General features: G+C 42.7%; 1 protein-coding gene across 3 annotated transcripts; it reads left to right on the top strand.

The window, feature by feature from the left end:
• The first annotated feature begins 280 nt into the window (after positions 1-280).
• On the top strand, positions 281-19868 carry SLC13A5 (solute carrier family 13 member 5). 3 transcript variants are annotated; one of them, XM_018084789.2, is made up of 14 exons: positions 293-848; positions 4210-4310; positions 5475-5582; positions 7733-7861; positions 8623-8759; positions 9182-9396; positions 10720-10891; positions 11929-12051; positions 12579-12791; positions 13443-13564; positions 13830-13948; positions 15187-15348; positions 16323-16460; positions 17245-19868. In XM_018084789.2, the coding sequence occupies exons 3-14, from the start codon at positions 5478-5480 to the stop codon at positions 17371-17373; spliced, it is 1764 nt and encodes a 587-aa protein (XP_017940278.1). In that variant the 5' UTR covers positions 293-848; positions 4210-4310; positions 5475-5477; the 3' UTR covers positions 17374-19868. The 3 variants fall into 3 exon arrangements, with proteins under 3 accessions (XP_017940280.1, XP_017940278.1, XP_017940279.1); XM_018084791.1 differs by lacking the exon at positions 13830-13948 and having other exon boundaries at positions 281-848; positions 17245-17358; XM_018084790.3 differs by lacking the exon at positions 5475-5582 and having other exon boundaries at positions 297-848.
• The last annotated feature ends 886 nt before the right edge of the window (positions 19869-20754 follow it).

Genomic DNA, 20754 nt, shown 5'->3' with positions numbered 1-20754 from the left:
TGAAATTGGGGCAATAATATTAATTCTTCCACTTTGCAGAGGTATTGGAAAGAATAATTCCCTAGTCTTTGCATAATGTATCAGAGAGATATGCCGTAGACAACAGCTGTCACAAATGTTACTCAGAAATTAGTGTGGTTCATTTCCCATCTAAACAAGCCCCTTCTGTCCCCCATCTTTCTCTGGAAAAAATGAAAAAGGGAGCGCAATAAACCATTATTAGATCTGGGAATAATGAATGTTTATCTGGATTTTGTAACACAAATTATGTAATGAAGCAGAGAAAAGGCTTTTGAAAAAATATGTTAATGAGATGGCAGCTAAGGGAGAGGTTACAGAGCTGCCAATTTTGAATCAAATTTTAATGTGATTTTCTTCTGGATCTTTTTTTCTTTTGTCATCATTAGCCTGCAGAGCACTTGAATGTGGTTTAGGGCTTCATGCAAACTATGCAGGACCAATTCTAGGTCAAGAAAGCCTGAGCAGCAACACAGACTGAGAAAACCCCACTGACTCAAAATTCATAATGAGAGCTTTTATGTAGAAAGTTGTTGGGCACAGGGATTGTGCTGAAAGGACTGTTCGTTCAGAGTCTCAAGAGCTTTTCTTGGAAAAATATCAGATGCTCCACTGGGAGCTTAGTTGAAAGCTACTCCTGAGCAGCACAGTGGACTGCCAGTAGCTGGGAAAGCCTGATTGGAGGGAAAATGGAGAGCAACGAAACAGTGGTTTTCTCTGAATGCCGGCAATAACTCTATCCATTTAAATTCTGTGTAAACCTTCCAGTACATAATATTACTGTACAAGACCTTCTCTAGGCATCTTTTCAAGGCACACATCACACAGAGGTAAGTTTTGAGCTGGTTATTTTTTAAATGATTTTCAAAAGCCTAAGGAGAAACAGTTCTTTTTCTTTTAAGTCCCAGAATGTCTCAGGGTCAGTTGTTTTAATTTTTGTTTCTCAGCATCAAGTATGATATGTCTTACAGTCCTTGTTTAATTTAATTTTGTTAAAACTTCTGTACCTCTGGGTACATGAGCTTGCAACATGAAAGAACTTTAAAAAGAATGTGAGGAGAATTTTTATTGTGAGAAGGAGTAGCAGTTATCTAGGTCAAATGGACTGCTTTAGAACAAGCAAACTGTACTTGTGTGCTTGGGCAGCATTTGAATTAGAGGCAGAAAATATGTCTATCTGTAATTAAATGAACCAGCTGCTGCCTGTAAAGCCTCCTTGGCAGTAATAACCGGAGTAACTGGGAAAATTGGCTTGTAGTGAGTGCGATATATCAGAAAAGCAGCTTCTCAGGAATGAACTAAACTATAATAAAATCTTTATTTTCCAATTTTTCCACCTGGACTGATGACCCTGGAATTCCTACCTTCCAAGTGGAATTGATTTCTAGTCCCTTTCTAATAACCCAAAAAATGCAGGTCACCCTTTTTTAACTGGTCTTCAGCAGTGTCCCATTTCCAAGTAGAACTCAACAGTGGTTCATATCATTGACTCTGGTATCTGAAGTACAAAAGGGAAGATTGCAAGACTCTGTATATGGTTTGACAATGCTGTCAAGTTTATCTAGGCATGTGCTGTCTTGAAAGGTGCGGCTGTTCCTGTCCCAGCTGTTCCTGTGCCCAGCCATAAGTGGCCCATTCTCTCGAGCTGGCTCTGGTGCTCACTGAACACTTCACTGAACCTACTCACCTCGCTAACAGCAGAAAAATGTTCTGCTTTCTTTATCAAGTTAAATCGAATAAGCCCCAAAGCCCCCAGTTGAGAAATGGCAAGAAGGCCAGGGCAAGTTGGTGTCAGTGAGCCACAAGATGGGCTTGGCTCTGTTACTCTAACCCTTGGTTCTTGGCATGCTTCAAAATACCTGTGTTTATTAGGGCAGCAAAACAGCAAATTGGAGCAGTGGTGTCTAGCAACCAGGAAAAGGGATTTCAGGTACAAGAGACCTGATTCAGCTCCTGGTTCCAACTCATGTTATCACCCACGCCTAAACCTCTTTGTAACACAAAGATCTGAGTTCCTTTGTAAACTGATTTGAAATTTACTACCAAGAAGAACAAGAGAGCACATTGTTCAACACAAGGGTATCAAAATTTGGCCCAAAGGCTGCTACAATATTCTGCTTCTAAATGGTGTCTGCAATCAAAAGCTAATTTTACCCACTGTCAAAGCCAGTGCTGTCTGCTATATTCAGAGCAGTACTGACTGGAGGAAAGGACCCCTTTCTCTTGAAAGCCTGAAGTTAGTGCTCAATTAGCATGAGCTGAATTTCAGGCTGTGGGAGGTTTTTATTTGAATGCTCTTTGGACCACCTAAAACTCCTCCTGGGTGTTTTGCGAGCACATAGGCTCTCTGCAGCTCCCTTCTGCCTGGCTGTCAGACCTGTCTGTAAAGCAAACAGCCAAAGCTTTGTCCATCTTCTTCTTGGCACAGTAAAGAGGAAGCTCATCGTCAAATTACGTGAAAGAGCTGCCATTCCTGTAGCACACTCATGTCCAGCCAGTGCCAAATGCAGCTCAGTTGTAAGCATATTTTGAGGGAAATGGGGAACAGCTGGGATACTTGCCAAATGGAACATACTTCTCCATGCTTCTCTCTGCTGGTGCAGGCTGATCTCTTAGAGCCATGCCCAGTCTCAGCCTATACTGTAAAGCCCTCTTTTACCCATCTTGATTATACATTGCACAACTTTCCCACCTCTTTATCTGAATGTAGATGTCTTCTCTCTTGTCCTCACTCAGTATTCTTTTTCCTGCCTGTGTTGTTGCAGTTTGCCGTAATACATGATTATGTGGTTCTAACATCTGGATTCAGTCAACTTCTCACTCTCCTGGTTCTTACAGTAGAACATGAATTGACACATGTAAACCTCCAGTGGTTTATAAAATATTGGTGGATGTATCTTAAATATGAAGTGTGCAGTGGCAGGATGGCTTGAACAAGGTGGTATCAAGGTCAGAATTTACCTTTCAGGTTTACAGGTTCAGTTCAGTGCAGGACCTTGTCTTTGCTGCTCTGCCTCAGCCAGCTGTTGTGATTGGTTTTAGCTGAATTCCTAGCAGACTTCCACAGGAATTGTAGTTGGCACTAATTTGACTTCTCATCCGTCAGCACTGTTGTTGTTCATGAAGAAATATTCCACATGCACTTCAACAAACCAACCTGCTCTCCTCTTGAAGCAAACCTCTAGAAAAGGAGCCTACTTTACCAAAGAAATAAAGAAGTAAAAGTTGCTCATTTCCATGTACCCACTTGGGATTTCTCCCCAGTTCTGCTTTAATCAAATGCCTTAAATTTAGAGTTTCTAAAGGCAGCTCATCAGTGCTGGTCTTTATTCATGAAAAGATTACAATTGCTTAGTTTAGGACCTGGATCTCAGAGAAAAAATGCTCAAATAAAGAAAATCTAGGCATGCTATCTTTCAAATCTGAACTCAGTGTTTTTCCTATATCTCTCTCTCTTTCAACTGGTATTAACCACGCACCTCTGCCAGAAGCATCGGGAAGTGGGTATTTATCTCTAAGGGCCAAGTACTTACTGGTCTTGATTGACACCTCCCTGTTTTCCTTCTTTGCTCCTTCCTTTTTGGTCTATAATCTCTTGAGAGGCCTGCACCATCTTCTTATCCCTGTCCTAAGTCAGCTGATCATAAGAAACCCAGGGACCAATGCCTCTCCCTTCATCCCAAAAGTACACCCTTTGCTGGTGTGGTGCTCCGTGAGCATCAGCAGGGGGTACCCATTACCTTTCGGTGTGATTCCCTATTATTCAGATGCTGGTTCTTTTCTGTAAGTCTTTTTCTGATTTGTTCCGTATTATTGGAAGTACTTTGCCTGGCACACTGAAGGCAAGTTTGCAATAATTCTGCACAATAAGATATTGATTCCCTTTTCTGTATTTGACAAAAAAGGACTGAGGCATGAATTAGCTAATTGAACTGCCCACAGGAGTCCTTGGTCTCATCCCCAGGTACAGCAAGCAAGTCTCTTTTCACAGGATTATTCTATCTAAAGGTATCAACACATTTGTTGCCTTTATTTTCTTTTTTTTTTTGCACTGCATCGTATTGAAACGAGAAGACAACAAATCATGTTTGCACTGGTCTATCAGAGTGAACCCTAGTACAACTCCTTTAGAGCTAACTATTTTGCATTTTCTTATTTAAGTGTTTGTAGTCCTTTTTCTTTTTTGACTAGGAACCATTTTTTCATTGGAGATTGGCCACAGGAATGCAAGTTTTGGCTGATTCCCCACTTTCTGCTAGACTTTGCACTGGTGTGAAGTTTCCTCTGTGTTGGTAAGTTACCCAAAGGGACTGCTGCAAAAGGTTTGAAGATTTGGAATCTGTCCAGATCCGGTTGGCTACTGTTTTCCTTAGTGGGCATTCACTGCTTTTATAAATGAACAGTAACATTGGAGTGTCTTGTTTTGAACTTCTGTCACTCAAGCTCCTCTGGTCAGCAGAGGACAAATAGTGCAAGCTGTAGTCAGAGCTCCCTCATTACTTGCTGTGGAATCTGAAATTCTTTATTTCAGTGATAACTGCTTGGTAAGACTGTATGAAGAGACTGTGGATCAAATTGTTGAGATATGATTTATGCTAACTTCAGTTTCAGGTGGCTGTTGACATCCCAGAAGCAGAGCCTAAAATATCAACACTTTGTTTGTCCTTAGTCTAGTTTCCAGTCCCTCCAGTTGTTCCTTTCTGCCTTCACGATAGCACTGGCCAACCTGTCAGTAGGGCCATCCCTTCGGTTTCCGAGGCTGCACTGTAGATGAAGTCACTGAATTCAACAACATTAAAAACAACCTTTCAAGTTAACCTTTCTGGGTTATTTTTAACCCACATCCAGACGCACAGTGCCTCACAAAATAATAACGAAACACAGCCATGCATGCCTGCACAGACCTTTGTTTTGGGGAGACCTCCAATGCGGTTTTAACTCAGTCCTTCCTCACCACTGTGTGAACGATCGAGGGACGATCCTCCCATAGCGCCACCAGCACCTCCCGAACGTCCAGTGTCAGCACTTCGGTCCCTGCACACGATGTGTGAATCCGTGCCTGCTGACACCTTTCTGTGGGCGCTGTGAGCAGGGAGATCGTTCTTAAAACATTCTCCCGACTGGTGTGGTAGCTGATACACAGCCATTGAGCAGCTTTCCTTGGCATGGAGGGGCTGCAGAAGCCCCGCACGGAGGTGGCCGTAAGGGAGGGGGTCCGGGACCGATCCCGCGCCGTGACCCGGGGCCCCGGGCAGGGAGGGCGGCTCGGAGCGGGGCCGGGGCGCTCGGGGCGGCTCGTTCGCTGCCAGGCCGTGCCCGCGGCGTTGCCCGGGCCGCCCCCGCGGGGCGGGCGGGCGTGTGGCCCCCCGCCGTGTCCCTCCCGGCCCTCCGCCCGTACTTAAGGCGGCGGCGGCGGGCGCTGCTCCCGCTGCCGTCCTGACCGTGTCACCCCACAGAACATGGCCCCGACGTGCCTGCGGCCCCTGCTGCGGTACCGCTCCTTCGCCATCCTCCTCCTCACGCCGCTGCTGCTGCTGCCGCTGCCGCTCGCTGTGTCCACGCGGGTAAGTGCCTGAGGGGTCCCTGCCCTGCTGCCCCCCAGGAGATCCCACTCTGCCCTCGGCGCCTGGCGCTGCTCCCAGGGGCTCCCACGGACCCAACCCATTAGTGCAATTAGATGCAATTCATTTTGGGCCAAGACAAATCCATGCGTAAGTGGCCGGCGCGTTTGGAACTGTGTCTTGTATTCTCTCGAAGCAGTGGCAGTGGGATGAAGGACAGGAGTGCGTTCCCCAGCTCTGCTGAGGCGTTGGTACTCTGCCCGTTTTGCTTGGTGGCATTCTGCATCCTGGTGCAGTTGTGTGTATGCACTGATGAGGGTTTCAAATGCCGTATTCTCCAATTCACATCCTTCTTACACCAGGGATGGCAATAGCACAACTCCTTTGCGTTCAGTGGAGTTATACCAGCATAACATTGAAATAACCCAGTGAAGAGTTTGAACTTTAGTATCCTGTAGCCTTCTTGACCAAATGTGAAAGCTCTGCAGTATTTTAGCCTACTAGAGCTTTGTAGGCTATTCTAATGCTCAAAATAGCCTTTCTGAGCGACTTGTATTGCTCTCTGTTTTAAAGTACAGGAAAATTTCATGTGTGTTCATAAACCAAATTGCCATCCCTTTGGTTACCTGTCTAAGTAATATCAGCCCTGCCTTCAAGTATTCGTAGGCATATTGTGTTACCAGTCTAATCTGAGAAATGACAGTATTTCATAACAGGGGAGTAACATTCTGTCACTGACTGCCTTTTGATCTCTCAGCGAGAAGGCAGGTCACTGTACAGTTGACACAAAACACCAAAGAAACATTCTGTGACTATTCTGATAAATCATAGGCAGACATAGGCATAAATACAAACATATATTTAATTCCAAACGTTTGGTTGTTTGAATTGGCCGTGGTTGTTGGAGTTAATTTATAAGCATGGTTGTATTTTTGAACTTCACATAAATTATTTACTCTCTACTCTCTAAGACCAATGTTCCTTCTCTGTTGTGAATTTTATTCACTTACAGTTGTTTATCTGTCTTTCATTTTGGCAACAGATTACCCACAGTCAGTTCTAGCCCTGAGTTATTGTGGTACAGCATGAATTGTATCATGAGCTCACCTTGTATATATAAAGGGAAGAGACTTCCTTGGGATCTATCTGATATCTTTTAGTTTCTGAATAATTTTTTTTTCAAAACTTTTTCTTTTTTTGTGCTGTAAGTAATCTCCTGGAAACCTGACAGAAAAAAATCAAATTTCTTACGAAGGCTGTTTTCTGGTTCTTAAACTTCTCAACAAAATGAAGGAAAACGCAGACCTATTTATAAATATCACCTGACAGTAGTTTTTAAATGTCACTGTCACACCATTTATTTTAGCAATAAAGTCTCATTTGTTGTATTAGAATAAAACCCTATAAACACATGCTGTAAATATGAGCAAATACTGGACTACAGAACACTGACTTCACCTTTCAAACAGTTCACTGTTAGCTAATGAATGCTTGCTTCTCCCAACAATTTTGAGAGTACAAACCAAGGAAGGCTGCGCTACAGAAATGCCTGATCAACAGTCCAAAAAGACAGGTTGCAACAATTCTAATCTAGGGAATCCCCTTAGCAGGTAAGCACAGTATGATTTAGGAAAGTAATTAAATACCTGTAATGTACTTAGTTACCAAAAAAACCCCAAACTTTTATTTTGAGTTACTTAAAAAAAATAAGAACATGGACACACCTCAAAGACTTGTGAATTTCAGGCAAGGTAATCATCCACAATGGGAAATTTGGCCAACCATTTAAAAATATTTAACTCACTATTGCTGTTCTTGGCTCCTAGAAGTGAAATCTGCTGACCTCAACTGCCAGGAGGTAATTGCACATGGCAAACTATGCACTTACCTAGTTGTGGAAGGTTTGTTTTTCTCACACCATTTATTTTGTGTGGATGGATTAAAACAAACACTATGTCTTCTTTGTCAAAAAGATCTTTTTATACAAGTGACTTCAGAATGCGGTTTAAAAGCACAAGTTTAAATCCTCATTCAGCATAACTTGTTAAGCTGCAGACAATGTAGTGTGTGAGCCCTTTTTAAGAGCTACCAGTATGTTTCTTATCTTTAAAAATGGTTTTCTATGCTTAAATGTGTCTTCTGTTATGTTTCAGGAGGCCAAATGTGCATATATCATCATCATCATGGCTGTGTATTGGTGCACTGAAGTGATCCCCCTGGCTGTCACTTCCCTCATGCCAGTGGTATTTTTCCCTCTGCTTGGAGTTCAGAGCTCTAAATCAGTAAGGAACTCACTAAATACAGCTCTGATACAGGGAAATCCAGTGCTCTGATCTCTCATCAATATTTAGCCAACAAGTCTGTATTAGTGTTCAGGGTTCTTGTATAGGAAGATGCTGAACTAAATACACATTTGCCCAAAATGTTAAGAGTGGGGTGCTTGAGTTGGTAGAGGGGAGGGTCTATTTTGGGCATGGATCCTGCTGGAGGGCATCCCACTAGTGCCAGCAGTTTATGTGTTCGTATCCCGTCCCATGAGAGAGCAGTGTGGACAGATAGATCCTCTGGGAGATCTCAAAATGCACGGGACAAACTTCTGACAGGATAGACAGTGTGGTGCCAGCAGGTATGCTGTGTCCTCAGCTCATCCTGGGCTGTTTCCAAGTTCTGTAGCCCAGGTCACTACTGGCCAAGAAGCTGGTAAAGGCAGGTATGGTTGCTAAACGTGCTGAGAAACCCGTTTTGGAGCTCAGTGTTTCCAGCACCTACACCACACCTTGAGACCCTAACAGTGTTTTAGGAAACTGTTGTGCTTTTGTACAATGATGCACAAAGAGCCTCTACACAGACAGTTCAGCATTTACACAGGGGATTAAGGGTTCAGGAAACTGCAGGGAGCTCTGAGGTTGCAGCTGCATCTTCTACCAGTGTTGGATGGGGCCTGGTCTAGTCCGTGGCTTTGAGAGGGTGGAAGGCAAAATGTACTAGTGAAGCAAGCAAGAGGCAACATTTGGGCCCCTGACTTACCTTTTCTGTCTTTCAGGTGTGCTTGCAGTACCTCAATGACACAAACATGCTCTTCGTTGGAGGGCTGATTGTTGCAATTTCTGTTGAACAGTGGAATCTTCACAAAAGGATTGCACTGAGGGTCCTTCTGATTCTTGGGGTGAAACCTGCACTGTAAGAGTATTAAATTGCTTCTTTTTTTGCCTCTTGTCAATTTAGCAGAGGCCTAGGGGTGGTGTTTAACCGTCAGCAGAGGAAGGATCCTTCAAGAATCTCTTTAGCTGCACTTGCACAGTTTCCAGAGGTGAAGTCTAGCAACAGGAACAGTTTATTCGTCCTTAAGCCAAAACCAGTATCTGACTAAATTGTCGAGGCTTGCTACCGGGGACAAAATTATGACAGTCTGAATCATTCACTGGGATTCCTTCAGTGAAGGTGGCAGAGCTGTCCTTGAAGGGAATCTGGTCCTATTCTCTATTATTGGATACTACACACATCCCCATTTGGGCTCTGCTCTCCAAATTACAGTGACTACAAAGCCAAACAGTGTCTGTCTGCTTTCCTCCTTTCTCTTCTGCCTATTTCTCTCTTTTCAGCCTCATGCTGGGATTTATGATAGTCACTGCCTTCCTGTCCATGTGGATAAGTAACACAGCCACCACTGCCATGATGGTTCCCATTGTCCAGGCTGTCCTGGATCAAATGGACAACACAGAGTATGATGTGACCATGATGGAACAAGCAATTGGGCAAACAAATACAGTGATCGAGCTGGAGGAAAAGAGCACATCAGATCCTGCTGCAGTGTGTGGTAAGGGCCTGCTCACCAATGAGCTGATGCTACTGAACTTACTACACTCACAGTTGCTGAGCCTAGAAGGAGTGCTTGGTACCTTTTCCAAGGGAAGAGGATGGTAACCTGACTGAAAACCCCTAATACATGACATTTAGGTTTTACAGAATAGCTTCAATTTCGGTGGCTACCATTTTGTTATACTAGTGCTAGATCCCAGACAGATTGTTATGTTCTTTCCTTCGAGGTGGAGTCATTCTCCCAGAATTTCCCTAGACTTAACTGTCAGATCAGGGAAGTGAAAAACATATCCTGTGGGAAATAACCATCCAAACCCCCAGAATCCCACTTTCTAAATATTGTGATTATCAGTGGGGATTCAGCTTCCAAGCCACATGTAGGAATATTTGAAAAAAAAAATATGTAAACACAGCCTATTTTGATTCTAGGGTAATAAATATCTCTTTATTGACCAGACTGTATGTGGAGGTGGGGAGAAGAAAGAGGACTACTTTAAAAACCACATGGAAAAGAGTAGCTGGTGTAATTTGACTCACAGTAGACCAACTGCTCTTTGGAGCACTTTAAAGTATGATCTTACCCCTGATGCTTGTTTCCTCAAGGTCCTCTGCCAATGCCATGGTTCTGCAGTAGATTTCATTTGATTTGAACCATGTGCACAAACTCAGTCCCTCTCATTTCACTGGTCTGCTGTGCTGTTACAGAGGGCTGTATTATTAAATGTGATTAAAGACCAGATCTCAAGTGTAGTGAAGGTAATAAGTGTGTGCAAAAAATACCCTTTGGTATTGTTGAATTGGTTGTAATTGCCATAAATTCTTTGTCCTGCTCCATTAGTCCAGTCAGACTTCAAGATTACAGAACAATGGACACAGCAGCACAGTTTCACTGTTACTGTAAACTGATGTGACATATTGATTAAGTTAATGCCAAGCAAGAATTTGGTTTTCAGTGGTTTTTTTCCCTGCCCATATTCATAACTGTTAAAGCCAGATGGATTCTTACTGGGGGATTGGAAATGGTTCCAGTGACTACAATATCTGGCTGGTTGTAAGCCTCTCTGTGAAACAGGAAATTACTGCTGAGGAACCGTAGCACTGAAGTGGACAATAGCATCCTTGGATCACGTAGATCCAGGCTGCCAGCCTCTCTCTTTAGCTGCTCATGAACATGAATCCGAAGTATTTAGTGACATATCTGTGGTTTCTTTAATTAAAATAAATAACATATACAAACTGGAAGCACTGAGCCCGCAGACCCTATTCTGAATTCTCTGCCTCCCTAACTTTACCTCAGGCAAGTTGTGTTCTTTGTGTCTAGTCGTAAGCAATGGACAAGTCCCTGATGACCCCAGGTCTTCTGAGGAAAAGAAAATGCGGAAGCGTATATGCAAGGGAATGACACTTTGTGTGTGCTATGCTGCCAGCATCGGAGGAACTGCAACACTCACTGGAACAGGACCGAACATGGTACTGAAAGGCCAGATGAATCAGTAAGTCATTCTTGCTGCTTCTTTTAGTTATACTGTCATACTGTTTCTGTGACCAACTGACTGGTCTGAGGTAGCAATTTCAGTTGTAAACTTTAAGGATTAAGTTGAGGAACTGAGAGTGAGAAATGTGTATGAAGTGTTGGATCTTATTTATTTGCTTCAACATCTTTTAAAAGGTAGCTATGAGATGGAATTATAGGTCTTTGAGAAAATTGTAAATACTTGTTGGCAATTGACAGACAACTGGTTGATTATGAGATATTGGTTCTTCTGCATTCTCTTTTTCAACTGAAATACAGAACATCAGAAGAGGAACTGCAGTGAAGAGCATCAGGAGAATGTAGATTACTCGTAAGTGCACCGAAGAGAGCCAAAAGTAGCTTAGCCTCTCCTACAGTATTGTTCCTCTATGCTGTGGTTGTGGAAACAGTACAGTTATGTTGTACTCTCATTGCTAAACTGAGTTTGGGAACTGATTTACATGGAAACTAATCTGCAGTGGAAATTTTGTGAACTCCACATCAGACCCTCAACACTGCTTTCTTCTATTGCAAGTACTTCAGCCTCAGCTACTGAATTATCTGTTGCTTTTAACACTCAGCTGGAAGTTTGCTATTGATGTTCTCCCTCTGATTGTTATTAGCAGACACAGGGAAGAGCAAAAGTTAGTGTTCTTGAAACACTGGTTTCATTTTTTCAGGGCAACTAGCACTTTGTCTTCTATTGAAGGGAACAGAAGTTCAGGTATTAATTTCAGGAAATTAATTTTCAGGAAAGACATTTCTTGCTCTCTTATTACAATGGATTGGGAGGAAGAAAGAACATCCTGTCTTGGAATAAATAAGCAGGCATTTTGGAAGTGGAAGGTACCTAGAATGTATAGGAGATCTTTCAGTCACACTTATCTTACTGAGACCTAAAATATCAGCATGAGCTCCTATATGCATCAAAGTACAACACAGGGAAAACTGAGGATCATTAAAGGGAGAGTAGATTATGTTTTTTGACATTCATAGAGAAAACACTTTTCATTTCAGGTTATATCCCAACAATAATGATGTTGTGAATTTTGCTTCCTGGTTTGGATTTGCATTCCCAAACATGGTTCTGATGTTGGTGCTAGCTTGGCTTTGGCTACAGTGCTCCTTCATGGGACTCAAGTAAGTATTTGCCTACATGGTAGTGTCTAAACCCCTCAGGAAGCTAGTGCAGATCAGTGAAACAAACGCACTGACAAGTTATTAATTTTGTAGCACAGAGCAGTTCCCTTTTACAGCAAATTATGAGGTCTGGAAAACGTTTTGTGTTCATGGGAGGTGTACTAAGGCAAAAGCTTTATACATTCTTAATCTTCAGAATTGTCTTTTTGTTTTTTCATCTCACACCTGTGAATTTCAGCCCTGGGAGAGTTGGCATAGCTGGTTTGCAACTGTTGATTCAAACCTGAGTTTTTCATCCTAGGTTACTCCAAATTGGATAGAGACTGGCATCCATTCATTGACCTCATTCTTCTGTGAGAACTGGCATGTCCCCACAAAATACTTTGACACTGTTGTAATTTCTTTCTTTGTGGCCTCTGCTGTAGTCTGTGTCTGTCCCCAAGAGTGACAGCTTCAGCGTGGCAAGCATGTTAAATCCCTCTAGTATGCTAATACTTACAGTATCTTCTTCTCCGTTTTTCTTAAAGCTTTAAAAAAAGCTGGGGCTGTGGGACAGAGAGAACTGCCAAAGAAAAAGCTGCATACAGTGTGCTGAAGGCAGAAATGAAGAAGTTAGGCCCTATCTCTTACGCTGAATTCAATGTCCTCTTCATGTTTGTATTGCTGGTGCTCTTGTGGTTTTCCAGACACCCAGGCTTTGTAAAAGGCTGGGCAACTAGGCTCTTCCCAGAAGGAGAAAAGTAAGTTTTTACGTTTCTTTCCATCCTTTACCCTCTTGGTTGTGAATAAGATTAATTGATCTATGGTTTGACAGTTTGTACTGCAGTGAAAGCTGGAGACTGGGAGATGGAGCAAGCTGAACCTTTTAAAGGAAGAGAAAATTCTGTAATGCTGGTCTCAGTCATACTGACATACACCTTGGTATTTTGTTTTGCATGAGCTTCAGTCAGCTGTGGTGGCAATATCACCTCTAACCAATACCTTAGAACTCACTGGAAAATTGATTTTGTGCTTTGACTTCTTTGCATTGTGTGGCATGTTAAGGACATCAAATGCATGTTGGACCTGTCATTCAGGCCATTTCTTTACATGTCTGTCTCTTGAGATACAGCTGTTGAATCTTGGCTTCAGCACAGAGAAGGAACCCTGCTCAAGGAGCCATTTTCATCTGGGACTCTGGTTATTAATGTGTATTGTAGCTCATTTCTTTTATTACTGTGTTTACATTCTGGCAGGTCTGAGAGACCCTCAGATATGGGCTAATGACCTGTTTTGCTCAAGTGCCAGCCCCAAACAGGATGGCAAAGACCAGTGACTGGGATGCTGGAAGGCAGCCCTCTTCTAAGAGAAAGATGTCCATTTTCTAAGCTGTATTCTCTTTTCTTTGTTAGGTACATCACTGATTCTGCTCCTGCTGTGTTTATCGCCCTGCTACTGTTTATCCTTCCTGCTCATAAGCCCAAATTCATAGCATGGAATTCAAGCATGTCTGACCCTGAACAGACTGAAGAAGGTATTTAAAAGAGGGATTGCAACATTGTGAAACAACTGGCCAGTTCGGTTAAGGAGGCAGAAACCTGCACTGGGTTTGCATGCAGTTCTTAGAGCAGCTCACCTCCCTCACTTGTTGGCAAGTGAGGGCCCCTGCTCGTGTGTGTTACCCTCACCCTGTGCAGGTTTCTCAGTAATGTGCATCTGCCCACTGGTATCTTATAGAACAGGAGACAAAGTGTCTTCACACTCCTAAAAAATGTTCTACTTTTCATTTCTCACTTCAGATATAAAAAAGCCATTTTTATCAGCCCCGCTGCTAGACTGGAATGTGGTTCAGAGGAAGATGCCCTGGAGCATTGTGCTGCTGCTGGGAGGAGGTTTTGCTTTGGCTGATGCAAGTGCAGTATGTCCTGACTTCTGTTTTTCTCTGACTCAAAGGCGAACTTCCCTGGTTTGTTATCTAGTCCTGTATTACTGGGCATGCACCCAAAGCCAAACCCAGTAGAGATGTTCAGATCTGAAGGCAGATCTTAATTACCAAAAACTGTGAGGAGAGGTGAATGTTTGTGACTCTTTTTCGTGAATTTTTCTGCTCTGATCAAGTTTCTTTATTTTACCTCTTGGAGGCTGCCGAGTAGTTTGGGATCTTCATTGGCTGGATGTCCAGAAAAGCATCTTTTCTTATTTCTGTAATCATCCCAATCCCAGCCCTGGCTAGAAAAACAGAAGTATAGATAACACTTGTAAGATTTTCAGACCCATTTGAGGTTTGTTCAAAAGTTATATATCTTCAGACTTAAACCGAAACTACTACTGAAGTGGTCAGAAAGAAAATCATTGTGGTAGGTATCTCCCAAAACTCTGTACAGTGGGGTTTCTTGAACTTCTTGTCAGTGGCTATTGCCAGGCTTCATTCCATAAGCTCATGCTTTGATCCTGTATTCATAAATTCACAGAAAAGGCATCTGAATTCCCAAACAGGAAAGAATCTTGAGGTGAACCGTATTGTTCCCTTCATCACTGCTAAAATGCATCTAAATCAAAGCAAGCCTTAGCTATCAGCAGTGCCATGCTTTGGGGAAATTAATGTTCACGTCTAAGTTTTGTGGCTAATTAGGTTTAAACCACGGGGCACATGAAAGCTCTAGAGCCTTACATTCATCTACATACATCACACATAAATTACTAAATCTCAGCAGCATTAGAAGCCATCAAGTCAGAGGTTTTATAAGCTGTTTGAGTCAACTACTCCCTGTGTTCCTACAATAGAGCATTTGTACAGAATCATTATCTTCAGAAGCTATAGAAAAACATGCTAGGAAGCTTCTGGGTCATATATTAAGTATTTGCAATAGTCTCAGAAATAATTGTTTCTGTTTAGCAAAAAACCCATAATTTTATAACCAAAATGTGAGCAAGCTTCTTGGCTTCCAGAAGAATCAGAATAATGGGATTTGGTATTATGTCTAGCTGACAAAGAATTTCTTCTAGTGTTCATGACAGATCATTGTACTTTCCTGTATTATGTAATTCAGGACTCATTTTGCATTATTTTATAGGAGTGTCGCACATAACATGACTTCCCTGTTTGTGAGTCAGGGGTTCTCAGCCTCACTGAAATCCCCTTTTTTTTCTTGTCAGAACTCTGGTCTCTCAGCGTGGCTGGGTCGTCAAATGACTCCTCTGGGATCTATCCCCCCATGGGCCATTGCAACAGTGCTCTCGCTGATTATCGCTGTCTTCACCGAGTGCACCAGCAACGTCGCCACGGCCACTCTCTTCCTGCCTGTCTTTTCATCCATGGTAAGATTACTTCCATCCTGTTACCCTGTCAGATGGGAGATCAGAGTTAACCTGACAGTCTGGGTGGCAAAGCAATGTTATATTTATTGTCTTGGATGTTTCTTCGGTGTTTTCTCACTGGAAAGGAAGCCAGATCATGAAGTGAGAGTCACTTTTTCAATACAGATCAGCAAACAGCAGTTACTTCTGGTCATTTTGCATTTGACCCATCAACTTAGAACTGCAGAACACACACACACAAAACCCAAACCAAAACAAAATCCAGCACTTTCTGATCATGCCTTTGAATGATTCATCTTCACGTTTTTGTGCTAAAATACACAAAGTGGCAGGCCTGATTATGAGAAATGTGTCATTTCCCATAGGAAGACAGAACAATTTTAAAACTTACACAGGAAAACTTGGTAAGTTTCGCTGCCTTTTCTGAGTAGAATTCAAACTATAGCATAAAGGAAAAAATAGATTACTTTGTTCTTTAATTTGGAAAGTACAAGCACTTTATTCTAGACCATTTCATCACAATAAAATAACCCCAGTCAAGGTACTGAACTATTAGTGACTTGAATTGGCACTTAAATTCTGAGTCCCACAGAGTTTATGTAAAGTCTAAGAGTGTAACTCCATGTGCCTAGTAATTATAATCCAATCCCTCTGTTCCCTGGCAAAAGGGTTGTTCGAGGTCAAAGAAAAGATTGTTGGATATATTTGACCAGAACTCCAAATTATACCATAGAGCAAAACAAACAACAAGAAAGTATCAAACCTTGTTTTTCAGTATTATGGGACAGGAAACAACAGCAAAGTTATCTTTAAGCACATGTGGATTTCAGAATAAAATGTTTGTAAATTACTCTGGTGATGTAATGCCAGGAAACAAAATGAACCTGTGTGTCTCGATGGTCTGGGATCGACTGATCCTTTACGCTTTTCTTTTGAAAGACTTCCAGTGTGATATTCTCTCAATTTCTTTGCAGGCTACATCTGTCAAGATCCACCCTTTGTATGTTATGCTGCCTGGTACTCTCAGTGCTTCCTTTGCCTTCATGCTACCTGTTGCAACACCACCAAATGCAATAGTGTTTTCCTATGGCCAGATCCGTGTTTTGGATATGGTAAGATGATAATTGCCTGGTCTTTTATCTGACACTCTCCACTGCCTTTATCCTAAAATCTGGTGAGAGTTTCATTTTCTTTGCCAAGTGTTTCCAAAGTACTGAAAGCTCTTATGGGCTGTAACTACCACCCTATGCCCTTCTCTTCTGCAGTGCTAATATTGTGATAAAGATTTGCATCTCTGAAGTAACAGTACTCTTCTCACAGGCTTTGGCAGACATACAGTGCAGCCCAAATAAAATGAAAAACTGACAAGTCATAAGTCTCTGAAACCTGAAGGGTTAAAGTGCAGGCGGTGCTCTGTAGTGTTCTGGGGCTTTGGACAGAGTGTCTGAGGCTTTGTCTCCACTGGAGCTCAAAGCAGAAGGCAGCAATCAGGAACCCTCAGCTCTGGTCCTCTGATTGCCTGCCAGACCACACAGGGCAGGTTCTGGGTGGAACACCCAAACATTATTGGTTTTCTAACTGGAGACTTGAAGACAGCAGAAGCTGTTCTCTAACTAATAAGAACAGCTTGTTGTACATACCTTAAAGCTCCTAGACTGTTATATAGATAGCAGTGTTCAAAGGCTTTGCACAGTGTGTTCCCTGGTATATCCACCTAAGCAAGAGCATAAGGCAGTGGGTAAAATGGCTACTTCTGTGATTTATTTGACCATCTTTTTGTGTATGTACAAACAGACCTTGCTGCAGTTTACTGTGCTGGTGTTTAGGTGTTGCTGGTTTGGACTTGCTGTGCTGATATTTGATTATTGTTGTTGGTTTGGACTTTTGTCCTCACAGGTTAGATCTGGAATAGTGATGAACATCATTGGAGTCTTCTGTGTCACACTGGCCATCAACACATGGGGAAGACCTATGTTTGAGCTGGACACATTCCCAGCCTGGGCAAACAGCACAATGAACCAGTGAATAGTGAAGAATTCGTGCGTTAAACAAGGAAAGCACCCTTAATACTACTCCCTATTGCCCGAAGTCCTGTATAGAGTCTCATCACCACTTCAGATCCAGTGTCAGGTGTTTGCTGCCTTCCAGCAGTTACACCTCAGTTCAGGCTTGACCCAACTCAAACTTACTCCAGTCGTGCTGGAGCCAAAAGTGTTGTTCAGCTACACAACCCTAAGGAACATGTGTCTAGATCATAAGTATGATCATGTGATCCATTGTACCTCCAATCAAGGTCAAGAATTAGAATTTATTGAACTTTCTATAAAGAGAGGGGAGGCTGTTGTATCAAATGGTTTGAACTATTATATCACTGGCATGTACTTGTAAATCATTAGCATTGAACACTACACTCAGGCAGGGGCTGAATATTCCTTGACTATTTCTTATATTCACAAGTCAGCAACCGTACAGAGAAATCACTGTGATCACTTGTTTAGGGAAGAAGGGGAATGTTGCATTATGCTGTGTTATGTTTGAGTTAGGCCTCAGCCATGTGGTGAGATCCTTCCAAGTCAACATCCAACATGCTTTCTCTTGCCTTGTTTTCACTCCCAAATCTCACTGCATTTAGACACCTTTATTGAGGGCTGAGATAACATAATTCTGTGCTGGTCATGATTCAGCTGATGTCTTGGGCAAGGATGCATTAAAGCTGGCTCTCTGTTTCTTGCACTGTGGTACTGTCAGGGCCAGAAGCCTTTACCTCTCTCTCAGCCACAAATGTGCTTTCACATGCCAACTAGAGTTTTCTGAGTGCCAGCCTGGAGATGACCAGTGGCCTACAGGACTTCATACCTATTGCCAAAGTTCCTGGATTAGCCCCTGATGTGCCTTATTAATTAACTCTGGAATTTTGGAGTGGAGTCAAGACATGAGAAAGGCTCTAATTGATGACCTGGTAAAAATGTAGGGACCAGATGTTAAGGCTTGTGCTGGCTGACAGCGATGGGAGTTGTTTTGTGTACTTTGGAATTCATATCTTGGGAGGAAAGTGTTTTGTAGCACCTCTTTATGCCATTTATGGAACTGAAGTAACCTACAGAATGATTGTTATTGTGCTGGGTGTATTTTGTCAGTGGTACGTGGATGCTTTTCGTTCAGCCCTGGAGATGGAGGTGGGTGGGAGGTAAGGCAGTGTCTTATAGCGGAGAGATCTGTGGCTGTGACCTGAGTTCTGCTCCCAGACTTTCTGTGCAGCCCCATGCAAGTCAGTTCACCTCTTTTTGCCTATTTCCCCTCCTGAAGAAGATGTCATGGAACCTATCTACCTCACCAAGGTGGTGTGAGGACATAAGGGTCAAATTCTGCACCCACGGTGGTTTCCCACCTCATGATAAGGGGTGCAAGGTACAAACTGTAGAATTATAGAATTCTGTCCGGAAGATCTGGCATGTAGCATAGTAGTGTGTGTAGGATATTTAAATAGTTTTCTTATGAATGTGAATGTTCTTTATGGAACTGGAAAAATATTCACATTTTTATCTAAAATTGACGAAAGTATTTATCCACAAAATGTCCAGGTGCTTTTCTAAGCAGAAAACTGCTTCAGCAATTGATTTTTGTGCCTTTATCTTCTGTGCTCTTTCAAGGTGCTAAGCACCATAAATTCTCCACTGACTGTTGTTCCTGGGTGCCTCCAGTAGCTCCCTGTCTGGCTGCATGTGGTGCAGTCTCATACCTCTTCCAGGGAATGGTGGAGCATGTGGATAAACACAGTTCCACTTGCAGAGTGTATCTAAGGAAGAGGATAGTTCTAGGGCCAAGAAGTGGCTTGGTCACTGATGTTTGTCACCACCTGAAACTTATCACAGTATTTGCTTGAAGAAAGTGAAACCAGGAACAGTTGAGCACCTTCTGTGCTTTAGCAGTCACCACTCAATGCTAATTTGCAGGTATCTAAACATGATTGAGAAAGGGACTTTTTCTGCCTTCTGATTGACTTCACAGTGTGAGAACATATAACTGCTGCCAGGTACTCCATGGTGCTTACTCTGCTCTATTGCAAGTAAGATACAGAGGAGCTTGCATAGGTGGGTGACACTAAGCTTGGCTATTTCAGTTCATGCAGACCCAAACTCCTCTAAAACCAGTTCCAGCTAAAAGTTGTAGGACGGACACTTCCCTGTCCTGTTTGCAGAAAGGAACGTTCTGAAAGTTGCCCTCACCCCAGCTTCCCTCTGTTGCTGGGCAAGTAGGAAGCAAATGCTATTTTCATCAACAGTCACACAGGGTGATTTAGTGTCAGGAGTGCTGGGCCAGGGGAAGCATACATGTGTGGTAATAGAGTGTTGGGTTTATTGTAACTGGGATATATTTGATGTGTCACCTCTCTGTATACTGTTAATAGCAAAGGTTTCTTTTTGAGACACTTTTTGACATCCTGTGATTGATTTGTATTTAATTTAAATGGATGGGTTGCAGAATTAGAGCCTGGCAAATAAAAACTTCCTAGAACTGTCTCCTCTCTGGCATGGGTTGTTTCCTGTGTAACACCATGGACCACTTGTTTCTGCATTAGCTTCCACTGTAGCTTGGTGTTGCTCCAGTAAGATCCAGGAGGGTACACGCTGTAGTGAATCACTGCAAAGCAGAGATTTGGACACCACTGTAAGTGTCTTCAGACCTGAATATCAATGGTTCCTTCTCTTTCCTCAGCTAAGTGATAACTGAAGTTTGCATCTCTGAAGATGTTTGGGTTGGACCAAATCAGGTGGCATACCCTGCAAACTGTCTCATTCATTTCAGAGTAAAGGATTATAAGAATCTAAGAAACACAATTAGTTTTTCAGAATTAATCTTGTACAAACTCTCCAGCATAACAGGCACAAACAGGCTTTTTTCAGTGTCAAGCATGCATGGTGTCCTGTTCCAATGCCCTGAATAAATACATTACCTACAATGGGCAATGCAAGGACAACTGCTTTGTGACTGGAGCTCACTTACAGCCCCTTCCAGCACTGCAGGACAAGTATCATGACAGACACTCATCAGGCATGGCATTTATTTTGTTGCCTATCAAAGGGTTATTGTTTTAGGTGCAGAAGTTTTGATAGTCCTAAGGTAGTGGCATAAAGGAATGCCTTTTCACCTCACTTCAAAACATGCACCCTTAGTGCCCCCAAAGAACACGGGAGGATCCTCAGTTTGGGCTATGTGAGGGCAGGTTACTCAGCCACCACAAGTGAGCAAACAGTTCCCATTTTCCCATCCTTGGACAGAGTGGGATTCCTCATGGTCAGTGGGTCTGTCAGCTGGCCAGCTGGCAGTGCCACCTCTAAGGAGCTAAATTAATGCTTTCCTATTTTCTGTTCACTCTCTCTAGATCCTTGGTTTGTCCTTTCTTCT

This window comes from Manacus vitellinus, unplaced genomic scaffold, assembly GCF_001715985.3.
Source record: "Manacus vitellinus isolate BGI_N305 unplaced genomic scaffold, ASM171598v3 scaffold_76_pilon, whole genome shotgun sequence".
Taxonomy (NCBI): Eukaryota; Metazoa; Chordata; class Aves; order Passeriformes; family Pipridae; genus Manacus; species Manacus vitellinus.
This window is presented reverse-complemented; position numbering and strand designations above follow the sequence as displayed.

Bases quoted from the DNA above. Each gene is read 5' to 3' on its own strand.
- SLC13A5 (XM_018084789.2), top strand. From the start codon at position 5,478: ATGGCCCCGACGTGCCTGCGGCCCCTGCTGCGGTACCGCTCCTTCGCC. The intron at 8,760-9,181 runs GTAAGAGTATTA...CTCTCTTTTCAG, and splicing joins CTTGGGGTGAAACCTGCACT to CCTCATGCTGGGATTTATGA. The intron at 10,892-11,928 runs GTAAGTCATTCT...TTTTCATTTCAG, and splicing joins CTGAAAGGCCAGATGAATCA to GTTATATCCCAACAATAATG.